At 56.9% G+C, this 12,352-nt stretch overlaps 1 protein-coding gene across 4 annotated transcripts in view; it reads right to left on the minus strand.

Moving 5' to 3' along the window:
- LOC142019483 (mucosa-associated lymphoid tissue lymphoma translocation protein 1-like) overlaps positions 1–12,352 on the minus strand; it is a 50,462-nt gene that overhangs the window by 27,133 nt on the left and 10,977 nt on the right. For 3 of the 4 annotated variants that reach the window (XM_075006462.1, XM_075006461.1, XM_075006464.1), the window contains 3 exons: positions 8,153–8,331; positions 5,702–5,798; positions 2,740–2,766 (listed from right to left, as the gene is read on the minus strand). In XM_075006462.1, coding sequence (XP_074862563.1) covers positions 2,740–2,766; positions 5,702–5,798; positions 8,153–8,331 — 303 coding nt within the window. The remainder of the gene's footprint in view (positions 1–2,739; positions 2,767–5,701; positions 5,799–8,152; positions 8,332–12,352) is intronic. The other variant, XM_075006463.1, reaches the window with a different exon arrangement.

Raw genomic sequence — 12,352 nt, forward strand, 5'->3', positions numbered from 1 at the left:
AATCAAGGTGGGAAAGCCTGACCTGTCCTTGTTGATCAACAGGTCCTCAGTGTTGTAAAGGGACCGGATCCTGAACAGACGGATCACCTCTTTGAGCTTGGATTGGTTTTGTATGAGTTAGTCATCCAGACAAGGACGCTCATCCATCCCGGCTTTTCTTAAGAATGCAGCTGCCGCCGCCGCCACCAGGCATTTTTCGAATACTCTTGGGGCAGCAAACAGCCCAAAGGATAAGACCGTAAACTGATAATGGGTGTTGAGGACCAGAAATCTGAGGACTCTCCAGTGGCTCTCATCTATTGGCACATGCAAATACGCGTCCTTCAAGTCAAAGGCCACAAACCGGGTATGGCTCGGTCACCCTCGGCCAGAGGAGGCATAAGGGAGCCCAGCGAGGCCACACAAATCCTTACTTTCTTTATATGCTCGTTCAAATCCCACGAGTCTAGGATGTGTCTGAGACATCCTTTTGCTTCTGGAAACCAGAAGTAACAAGATTGGAAACCCTTTTCTTGACATGAAGGGGGAACCTCCTGTAGCTCCCACAACCGCAGGGTTAGAGGTAGACATCCTGATGCGATTTGTCCCTAAACAGGGGTGGGACATAGAGGGGTGAGTGGAAGTTAACCACAGAGCGTATCCTTGTTCCACAGCCCTTATGGTCCATTGAAGTTGGAAAAAATAAGATGGGGAGAAACTGGCACGTCACAATCTGGTGGGGTGTCCCACACACAGACATCAAACCGGCTTCCTAAAGGCCTTGACGCACACACTGAGAAGAAGGAAACTGAAGAGGAAGTGATTTTCGTCTGTGGTTTTCCTCTTGCTTTCTAGATTGCTCAGGCTGCCTAGGTGGGGAAACCAGGTATCGCTGCAGAGATTGAGCTACCGGTTGTATTTTTAGGGAAAGGTGCGTCAGCTCCCCGTGATGATATCAACATGGCCCTCAAGTCTGTCAGGCTGAGGAGCATCCCACCTGTCTTCTGTGAGGAGAGGGGGAGAGCTTTGCAAGGGAGAGCCTGGATTGTCATCTCTCTCTGGAGTGAGGGGGCCCACCCCAGACTCCAAAGAGGCCCCTGGGCCCACCCCCACTACAGAGGTCTGTGGGGTAAGTCCATAGCTGCAGGCTGAGGATCCGCCAGTTCCTGCCAACCTGTCTCCTGTACAATCGGAGAGGCCAGAACTGAGATGCAGAGTCGGTCCCATGCTGCCGTCTAGGCCTCCCGGATCGCTGGTACCAACAGCGGTTGTTCCTCGAGTGGTTCTTGTTGGCCGGAGGAGTCAGCACTGCAGTGGGGCTCAGTCTCAATGGCCTGGCTACCCGTGCTGACGCCAACAACCCTGGAGGAGACGAGGCCAGTCCTGGGAACCATCTCTTCCCCGAGGACACTGTGCCTTGTTTACTGGTGGACACTCCCGGAGACCTCGATTCTCCAGCTGAGACAACTCTTGGCACCTTCGCTGAACGCTTGCGCTTCCCTCTCAGCCCCAGAGCTGGGGATTGGTGCCAACTTTCAGTGCAATGTCCAGGGGAGTTCCTCGCCAACGTTGGTGGACTCAGAGCCGGCCACGAGTGGCAGCTTCAGAGCGTGGCCACCAGCTGTCCTGCAGGAGGGTGGAATGCAGTCCCATCGCTCTGCCCTTGTCTGTGTGCAGGGCTTGAAGTCCCTGTAGATTTGGCAGTGGTCTTGAATGCAACCCTTCTGGCAGGGGGTGCTAAAGGTCACTCACCAGCACAGATTGCTTAGCAGCTGGGGCTAGGCTTCCCATCTGGAGACTGAGGCATGCCCAAGTACCAAGCCACCAGTACCTGGTGAGTAAGTGGGAACCCATCTTACTTACTTACTTAAACCCTTGTACTCCAGACGGAGCCTTAGGTCATCCACAACTCTCCTCCACTTCAGTCTGTCTCAGACCGAAACTTCCAGCGGACCCCAGGAGTGCCCCAGTTGTTGTCCTTCAATCTCAGTCGATCTTCTCCACGTTCTCTGAGGTCTTCCTCTTGAGCATTCCAGGGGGGAGCCCGGGGTTCAAAAAAAAAATATTGCTCAGAAAGCCGACGCCAGCCTAGCACTGATGAATACCACTAGCTGGTGCGGAGAGGAACCTGCAGTAGTAAGCCCGTGCGCTGTGACGAGGATGAGGGGTGGGGAATTTAAAAGCGTCGGAGGTAGGTCCATTAGGGTTACCATATCTGAACGCTCAAAAACGAGGTGCCCCCGAGAGGGAGCGTGTCCGTATCAGGGCGTACCAACTCACGCGATAGTACACGCAGCACCTGAATACAACGCAAGCTGGTGGACACTGGCACACGCTCCCTCACAGGGCTGTTCTCGTCTTCGAATGTTCAAATACGGCAGCCCTAAGAGCCGTCCTTTACGAGATGCAGCAGCAGATTGCTGAGGGCCTGTACACCACGTCAATGGGGACCACTCAGGGGAAAGTCACCAGCCCTGGGGCCGTGGGTACGCGCACACCGGAAGTGCAGTGGACATGTGGTGTCACTCAAAGAAGAACCGATGCTTCCTGCTTTAGCTGCCAGGCTGTGGCGTGAGACGGTCCACGCTCACCATGGGGTGCCCGGCCCTGTCTGTTTGTACAGCTCTATCTCAGAACCGTGCCACGGCCCCGTTAGAGCAGAGGGCAGAGGCTGGGGTTTGCCAGCCCCAGGCACTCCCAGGTTCATCCTGCTTTGGACAGGGGTTTGTTTTCACAGACAGGCACGAACACGGCACTTACCAAAAAACTGATCTGCCAGGCACGTACCTGCAAAGAGACAGGGAGGACATCAGCGCCAAGCACACAGCCTGGATCCCCAGGGCCAACGCCGGTCACGGGTCTGACACCAACGGGCCCCACCGATAGAGCGCTGGCTCTGCCGGCTCAGCACTTGACTCCCACACAGACCAGCCGGGGGCAAGGGGAAGTAGAGGCTACGATGGAGGCACTGAGTTCCCTTGTTGCAGACCAGGGGCTCGGTTCAGGCCTGAATCACTGCGCCACAACAAGCACTTGCACTAGCTCCTCGCAGGGCCAGAGCAGGCCCGGGCGCACGGCCACAGGTGTGAGCCCCCCAACTCCCACCCTGTGTAGGTCACCTGCCTTGGAGACGGGTGTGCAGGAGTAAATCAGCCATTCCTTGTACTCTGCCAGGAAGGGGCGGGCGTGGCAGGGCCCATCCCTGCCCCCCCGATAGCTCCAAGATGCTGGGAACGCTGAACTTAACTACCCCCAGCCCTCCCCTGCGCGGCTCAGGCCCTGGAGCAAGCCAGCCTGTCTCAGAAGTGACGGGGGATCTTTGAAAGGGGCTCGGTCCAGAGCAAGGGCTGGGCCCCCACCCGTGAAAACCAGCCTCGCCCTGTGGCATCTGAGGCAAAGCCAGGGCTGAGGCCGGGAAGGTGGGTGCCCGGCAGCTGAATTCCCCCCAAGACAAAGGTCAGGGACGGATTGAGGGCAGAGGCAGGGAATGGGAGTCAGGCTCTGCAGGGGAGGAATCCAGGGGCGGGCGGTGGAATGAAGGTCACGGGAGGGGCAGGCTGGAAATGAGAGGGGCAGGTGGCAGCAGGGCTCCCGCTAATTCTTCCCATCCGCATGCAGAATAAATTTTGCTATGAGCGCCAAGCCCAGCGCGGATGCGCACCACCCATAGGCACACAGGCTGCTGGGCGCGGGCGCTCTGCCAACAGCCGGGGGGCACCTGAACCCCTCCTGCGGCCGCCCACGTGCTCAGCTTACAGGGAATGCTGGAGGCAGGATGAAGGGAGGAGCCTAATGATCCTGTCTGTCTCTTCTCCTTCCTGGTGCAGGTTTTGCATAACTGGGGCATCCTGCTGGGACCCAGCCCTGCCCCTGGGCTGCCGCTCTCGGCCTCTGCCACCAGCCACTCCCTGAAGCTGAGACTGAGCCAGACCCCGAGGGAGAGAAAAACAAACCCAGCCATATCAGCCGCAGCCTGAACGGCTCCGGCCAGTGGCTCTCAGCCCTGGCGGGCTGGTGACCCCTCATGCAAAGTTCAAAATGTGCACGACCTTCTCGCGCTTATCACAAAGTCAGAGCCAAAGGGGGGCCGGTGCTAATGAGAGGCAGCCTGGATAACTGAGCTGTGTGTGTTCTGGGGGCTCGTGGAATGCACCCAACCGCTCAAAAGGGAGGGCAGGGAGCAGGAACAAGAGATTTCCTCTGCTTTTAACTTGTGCCCTTTTAAATGGCCTTTGGTCACTGACCTGGGGCGTGATCCCCTGGTGACGGATATCACATTAGCTATTTACCTGCCCTGTGCTTTCGGATAGGCCCAGCAGGAAAGCACGCCTCCCTCGCTGCCTCAGGCCAGCGAGTTACCCATTTTGAAACGATACCCCCTCCCGCAGCATTCGTTGCGGAGACTATGACCAGCGTGTGCCGGGTGAGAATACAGGGGTGGGTTGGCTCCCCGCCACATTTGTAAAATTATTGACTAGGTCTCAGGATTTTTAAGCCCATCTCATAAGTGGGGTCAGGGTCAGGGGGCTGATTCCTGAGTTTGAGCATATGTGGGGGCGGGGGGGGGATGTCTCTTCTAATTCTACGCACGGGGGTCTCACACCAGCCCCTTTCCTCTGAAATCGTCCATTTGCCCCCTTCCCTCTCTGGCAGCCTGGATCTCGCAGGCAGGTGCCTGCAGCCTGGGGCAGGCCGCCCAGCTGGAACGCGCTTCTCTCCGGGGCTGTAAATCTCGCTGAACAGGCTCGATACAGATTCCCCAGGCACGGGCTGCAGCCCACGCAGTCTTAGGGCTGAACGAGTGCGACAGCCTTTAAAGCGCCCCAGGGCTCCTCACCGCCTGTGCTGAAGTGGACTAACACGGCTGCCCCTCTGAGACAAGCTCCGGCGGGGCCGCCACGGAGACCCAGGTGATTGCTGGGTGAACTTAGCCATGGAGGATGGTGTTTTGCTCTTTTGGCTCCTGCACTAAAAGGCCCCTCCCCGTCTGAATGCAGCCCAGCCAGGCAGGGAAAATGTTATAATTACAGATTCCACTTCCTGGGCTAAATTTAAAACACTCCCCTCCTCCTGGAATGCCAGGAATGCCATTAGCGCTGCTCCCAGCGGCTTGTCGGCAGCCGGGTAGACGGCCACTTCCTCAGCTCTGCTTCGCACGCTTGGAGGCTAGGGATTCAGTGGGTGTGAGTGACCACAGCACAGATGGCCTGTGACAAGCATGGCCAGGGCTTTCCTGAATTCTCTGGGGCCCAGGGGATCTTGAGGGGTCACAGTTACACAGACAGAGTTGTCCCAGCATTACTCTGAGCCCGTCTCCCCTGGCCAGGGCCCCCACGTACACATCAACCCATTTCTCAGATCGGGTATGGAGAGGAGACAGAAGCGGAAGTTTTTGAGAGTGGCCGGTGAGCGGCTGGGACGAGTCCATTGTCTGGGGTGCTGAGGAAGTCTACAGCTGGTTCCTGAATGACTGGCCCCTTTTGCTCATGGTGGCTACCACGGCTCACCCATGGCCAGAGAGGTCGTCCATGCCAGAGCCCACCCAACCCCACGGTGCTCCGTCCTTACTCTCACAGGCCACGTGGTTGCCGGCTCCGAGATTACACCCTGACACCGGCCCCTCCAGGGCACGCATGGAAACCCAGTCTAGTATCGCCTTCTAGTGCTGCTCACCCCCAGGCCCCCCGTGTGGTAGAGCTGGGCATGACTCAGCTCTGCTCACCTACGCGGAGCTCCACGGCCTCGGTCCAGTGTTCTCCATGCTCGTTGGCTGCACAGCAAAGGTACGTGCCAGAGTCGCTGAGCTTCGCAGAGCTGATCTGAGGAGACAGACAGGACCATCAAAGGGCTGTCACCGGGGGTTGCGTCCCCACGTTACAAGCTGTCCCAGAGCCTCTCGCTGTTATTTACCAGCAGGCCTGCCGAGGGGGGACAGCTGGGGGAAGGGGCAGCTGCCCCAGTCTTAGCAATTCGAAAGGGCCCAGGGCTCCCTGATACTGCTGCTGCTGCGACAGCAGCCGGGGCCCCAGGCAGCACGGTCCAGACAGCACTGAAGGGCCGGCTGTGGGAGCATAGCTCCACCGCCCCCCTTCTGTCAGAGGCCAGAGCCAGGGACTCCCCCAGACATGCCAAGGGTCCAGCACGTTTGTTCACCCCTCCGTTTACCCGGCCTCCTTGTGTAGCTTGCAGTCTCCATAGATAAGACAGCATCCCAGAGAGACTCCACCACAGCCGGACGGGGCGTTTCCGGCAGAATCAGGGTCCCCGGGTCCCGTGCTTGAAGCCCACCCTGCCTCACCAAGACCCCTGATCACAGCCTCATTCTGCCGCACAGCCACCAGAACGAGGCACACCTGGGGTGCTGCAGCCCCTCCAGGCTTTAAACGGGACTCTGCTTCCGGCCCCACACACAGGGTCGCACGGCAGCCAGCCTATGCTGGGGGCTCCATCCATACCCCAAGCTGGGGCTCCTCTACCTGTTCAGCATCCCCCCACCTCCAGAGCCATAGCCCTGTGCCCAGCCCCAGCTCTAGGGCCAGAGGGGGCACGGACAGGGCTGGGGGCACAAGGACAAAGGTTTTGCCGACTTTCAGCATCCCCCGATACAAAGCATCCGGCACAGCTGGTGGGGAGATTCATGCGTAAGCTCCAGTGCCAGTAAATGTATACGTATAAATGTATCCTGCTCGGACTAGAAGGATAAGGAGGCGCATTAATGACCTGATGCTAAGCCTGTATTACATGGACCAGACACAACCGGCAGGAGATCGGTCTCCAAGACAGAGGTGCTGAAAGCCCACAGCTGCTGGCTGTTCAGGACCTCCTAACACCAGGCCCAAGACATCTCTTAATTTGGGCACCCAGCGAGTCAACCCCAAATAGCGGCTGCTCCTCTTACCTGTCAAGGCAGCCTGGTCAGAAAAGGGTTAAAAGACAAACCAGTGGGGTCCTGCCCCGCGATGAGGGACTCATCCCGGGCTTGGGTGAAGGAGTTAATATAAGCCGAGGGGCCTGATTGACCGGACAGGGCACAGCTGAGGGGAATCGGGTGGTTGAGGTAATCCCCTGGCTGACTAAGGAGGGAGCCTGGGGAGGAGGAATGAGCTGGGTGGGGTTTCTAAAGACAGGAAGCGAGCAATGGAGAGGAGCTGCTGTCATTTCCTGCGAGGAGGCTGGGGGTGTTCCGGAGCTCGTAGCCTGGGCAGCCACCGTCATTCCCCGCAGGAGGGAATTTGAGGGCTGGGAGCTGGCAGGAGAGTCAGGCAGTCGGGAAAAGCTCAGGCAAGAAGCGGTCAGGGCCAGAAAGGCACAGGCCTGGGCTGCTGAAGAGCTGGAAGCTGGCGTAGCGGGCAGGCCGGGATTCCCCTACCCGTCACTGGGGAAGTGACCCTGGCTGGCAGTGAAAGGGCAGACTTCCCGCACCCATTCATAAAAAGAGCCGCTCCCAGCCCAGCAGGGGAAGACACGTGATTTCTCCGGAGGGCTGAACCACAAACCTACAGCATCTTGCCTGGCCGGGCGCCTGGAGGAGACGGCAGGGTGGAACGGAGACCCCGGACCCGGACCCTCCAGAGTGGCCGGGCAGCGGTGTGCTAGCCGTGAGACATGCCCCCGGCACAGCCCTCCACCCCGCCCACGCTCAGCTTCTCCAGCTCCAGGGCGAGTTAGCTCCAATGGGTCCCATGAGATGTGACTGTTGCTGGGGGGGCCGGGCTCAGCTTTGGCCCCTCTGGGTCTGGCAGAGTCCTTCATCCGCTTCTAGGCTCCTTCTGCGCACGGACTCTGGGGAGACCCAGCCCCGCAAGGGACAGGGAGATGCCTGCCTGTGCTGACCCAACCCCAGGCTGTGCACACAGCTAGCGCCCTGCTTGGCAGGGAAGCGGGAGTGAACTCAGGGGGGTTCCTCCCAAGGCCTGGAAGCTCTGAGGGATGTCCGAGGTACCCCATCACGTGCATTCGGCACGGGGGCTCTAGGAACCAGGCTGATGACGACAAGCAGCAGGTCCTCCACGCCTACCCCCGGCCAGCAGTCGATGAAACTCCAAGACCCACCTTGGTCTCCTTGTGACTGACAGGGATGGGGACAGCTCGCAACGCAGGTGTAATTACACCCTTCCCCTCCCAGGGCCACCGCACGGAGCCCAACTTAGGGACTGGCTAAATCCGACCTTACCAAGAGTTTCTTCTTCTTCTGATGCTTCATGGGGTTGCCGTTGTGGTACCACTGGTAGTGTGGGGCTGGCACCCCCAGAGCGGCGCAGACCAGCTGCAGCGGCTGGCCCACCTTCACCTCCGGGGCGGTGGGATTCAGGACGACGACCGGCTCTCCATGCCACGGCTTGGGGAGAAGGCCTGGCAAGCAACATCACCGCGGCGTTAGAGCGTTTCGCGGGCACGGCGCGATGAGAGGATCAACGCCCGGGAGCCTGCGCTACACCCCCAGAAGTATAAATTCTCCCCCGTGCCTCGCCCTAAGGCATGTCGTGCCTCTCAAAGAGCTACGGCTAGCCCCAAAGCAAACCCTCGCCGTGCCCCAGGCAGTTCTGCCCCACCCGGCCTGCCCAGAACAGCCCAGTCCTCAGCATCTGCCTTCCACGGAGGTGACCACGCCTGGCACCTCAGTGGTGCCCCCAGCCCGAACTCACGCTATTCGTCATAAAGGCGCTGCTGCCCGGAGCTCAGAGCTGTGGTGACCTACTCTGACCTTCTATGGCGTACAGGCCACAGACCTAGCCCGCAGTAATCCCTAGCGCAGCTCTTAGAGAAACGCCTCCTGTCTTGCGGCAAAATTGTCCGTGAGAGAAAATCCACCACGAGCCTTGATAAATTGCTCCAGCGGTTAATTACCCTCACTGTTGAAAATCCAATTAATCTCATTAACACCCTGGATTAAAGGAAACCAAAATTAGCATTTTAATTTTTTGAACGGGTGAATTGCAAGGGGCCGCGTGAGGGGAGGCGTTGTAGTGTGGGAGCTGAAGCACCAGCCAGGAGCTCCTGCGGGGGCAGAAGCCAGGCACACTGTGCCCCACAGGAAGCGGGAGGTTTTTTGGGGAGGGCGTGTCGGGAGGTGGGAGCCAGTAGGGAGGCTGGGAGTGGCTCAGGTGGTGAGAGCTTGAAGCCCTGAGGTAAAGTAGGGAGGCAGAAACCTTTTTTTTTAAGTCTAAATGGACAGCGCAAAAAGTTTGAGAAACACTTCCACAGAAAACAGAGGCCTGAGGATGCCTCCCTGGGCCCTGCCACACACACAGGCCCTGAGGGAAAGTCAACCCTTCCTCACAAACCAGGGCTCACTCTGCTGTAGGATTAGAGGGGTAGCCGTGCCAGTCTGTAACTTCGAGAACAAGAAGAAGTCCTGTGGCATCTAACAGATATTCTGGAGCACAAACTTTCATGGGCAAAGGCCGGGTGTTCAACGGAGCAGGTCTTTGTCCGCGAAAGCTGATGCTCCAAAATATCTCTTAGTCTATAAGGTGCCACAGGACGACTTCTTGTTCTGCTGAAGGATGTTACATCAAAGCCATAATAATCACTCTACAGTTGTAAACTCAGCTTCTGTGAAAGTAACAAGAAATCCCATGGCACTTCATGGACGAACATCTGACGACGCAGCTGACGAAGCGGGTCTTTGCCCACAAAAACTTATGCTCCAATAAATTTGTTCGTCTCTAAGATGTTACAGGACTTCTTGTTGTTTTTGTGGACACAGACTAACACGGCTGCCCCCCGATACTTTTTGTAAAAGTGGGTGCACTGCACTGCTTGGGTAAGTTGAACGGAAATACTCCTTGCTGTTTTTACGGTGTAAATATTTGCAATAAAACAAAGTGAGCTGGGTACATTTTGTAGTCTGTGCCGTTGAAAACAATATTGGAAAAAACCAGAAAATATCCCAAACCATTTACGTAAAGGCTAGTCTGTTGTTTAACAGTGCCATTAAAACTGGGATTAATTACAGTTCTTTAAATCTCCTGATTCATTTTTAACTGATTGACAGCCCTAAAATGTGATCCTTATTTCCAGTCTGAATTTGGCTGGTTTAAACTCCCAGCCATTGAACGGTGTTAGAAGTTTCTTTGATAAACCGCAAGCTCATTCACAAATATTTGTTCCCCGTGTGGACTCTGAGAAGCACAGCATCACAGAAGCCGAGGGCTGGAAGGGACCTCAGGAGGTCATCTAATCCAGCCCCCTGCTTCAAGCAGGATCAACCCCCACTAAGTCATCCCAGCCAGGACCCTGTCCAGCCAGGACTTAAAAACCTCCAGGGACGGAGATTCCACCACCTCTCTGGGCAACGCATTCCAGTGCTTCACCACCCTCCCGGGGAAGTCGTGTTTCCTAATATCCAATGTCATCGACAGAGCGGTCCCGTCCGCAGGGCAGTCCAGGAGGGCTGCCCCACCACGGTGAAGCGGAGCGCAGAGGGGTGGGAGATGGGTGGCACAGCAGAGCAGGATGATGAGTTGCTGCAGTTCTCACCACTGTGGTGGTGCAGGGGGCTGCTGTGGCCTCATAACACCCCCGTCCCACCCCAGTGACCAAGTCGCCCCTTAACCGCCTCTTGCTTAAGCTGAATAGACCCGGCTCCTGCAGCTCCACCCCTACGAGGTGTGTTTGCTAATAATTTACCCATTCCCACGGCTCGCCGTCAAACTCTCTCCCCCTACGCCGCATCCTCCTTTCGCGGCGGGCACCAGAACCAGACTTGCGACGCCAGCAGCAGCCACGCCAGTGCCGTACGCGGAGGAGCGAGACCCTCCCCGGCGTGAGACTGCCCCGTTTACGCCTCCCCGGAGCACGTCAGCTCTTGGGCCACAGCCTCACACGGGGAGCTCAGGCTCAGCTATTGCCCCTCTAGTCTTTTCCCGAGTGACTGCTCCCCAGGCCGGGCCCCCACCTGGCAAGCAGGGCCTATGTTGTTTGCTCCTAGGTGCGAGGGCACCACATTGGGGGGGCAGCAGCCATGTGTTCTGGGGTGCTGCCGCTCTTCTTCCAGTTCCCCTGATTATCAGGGAGCGTGAGGAAAGTACGCAGCTCGTCAGCTCCCCTCCCCTCGCTGGCCAGCACTGAGGAAGGCATGTAAGCTGTGTACTCCCCCCTCGCCGCCTGCTAGCCAGGGGAAGGGGAAAAAGAGCAGCAGAGTCCCATCACATGGCTGCTTCCCTCCCCCAGGCTCCCGAAATGGCACCCCGGCCTGGACGCCTGCGTTTACATTCAGCCTGGTTAAATTCCACAGTGCTCGCTCGCACCCCTTTTGCTGAGCGAGCGAGGTCCCTCGAAGGATCTGCATTCACTCCGCGGAAGGTCGACCTGGTCAGCGCCCACCTCCCGGGGCTTCCATTTTGCGTGTCTAAGAGGGACACATGAAATCAAACCCAGGTCGGCAGACGACTGCTGTACCCCTCTATATCGGGAGGAGTAAGGGAGGTCGGTGGGGGAGTTTCAACGCTAGACAAGTTGATTGTAGATCAGTGGGTTCTAGCTACGCAACTGCTGTCGCTAGAATTACGAATCTACAATCGACTTTAATGTCTAGCGTAGACCTGGCCTAAATCACTGACCTGTCGCTTCTTTATTTACCTCGTCCCCAACGTTGGTGTCATCTGCAAACCTCATCACTGATGATTTTAGGTATGCTTCCCGGTCATTGATAAAACCAGTAAAGAGGGTAGGGCCAGGACCACTGCTACAGGACCCAAAGCACAGTCCTCCAACGATAGTGTCCCATTTACTGTTGCCTTTGGAGACCTCACCGTTGACCAGGTTTTCAGCCATTTAAGGTGTGCCGTGTTAATTTCCTATTCTAATTTTTTAATCATAATGTCAGGCAGTGCCAAGCCAAATGCCTTACAGACACCTAGCATATCAGCATTATTCTCTTTAGCAACTCAGCCGCTCAGCTCCTCAAGAAATACATCAAGTTAGTTGGAAAGGTGTTTATGGAAAACAGACCATGTTAATGGCCATTAATTCCATCATCTTCCAGTAGTTCCTCTTAATCAAATCTCCTATCAGTCATTCCATCATCTTGGCCAGGCTCTAAGCCAGGCTGATTAGCCAGTGGTTACCCACAGCAGCCTCTCTATCCTTTATAAAAATTGGCATGGCTTTTGCTCACTTCCAGTCTGAGGGAATTTCCCCACTGCTCCAGGACAGGGAAGATCATCATTACGAGGCTGGCCAGCTCCTCAGCTAGCTCTCCGGTGGAACTGATCCGGATGTGCTAACTGTAAAATGCCTAATTTTAACACAGGTCGACCTTCTCTAATCCGTAACGCTCTCGTACAGCAACACCCATAATCCAGCATGATTTTAGTCACCTGGATTACCCTGGGCGTGGCCAAGTTTCCCATGGTCCCATAAAGTTTGT

This window comes from Carettochelys insculpta, chromosome 12 (genome assembly GCF_033958435.1).
Source record: "Carettochelys insculpta isolate YL-2023 chromosome 12, ASM3395843v1, whole genome shotgun sequence".
Classification (NCBI taxonomy): Eukaryota; Metazoa; Chordata; order Testudines; family Carettochelyidae; genus Carettochelys; species Carettochelys insculpta.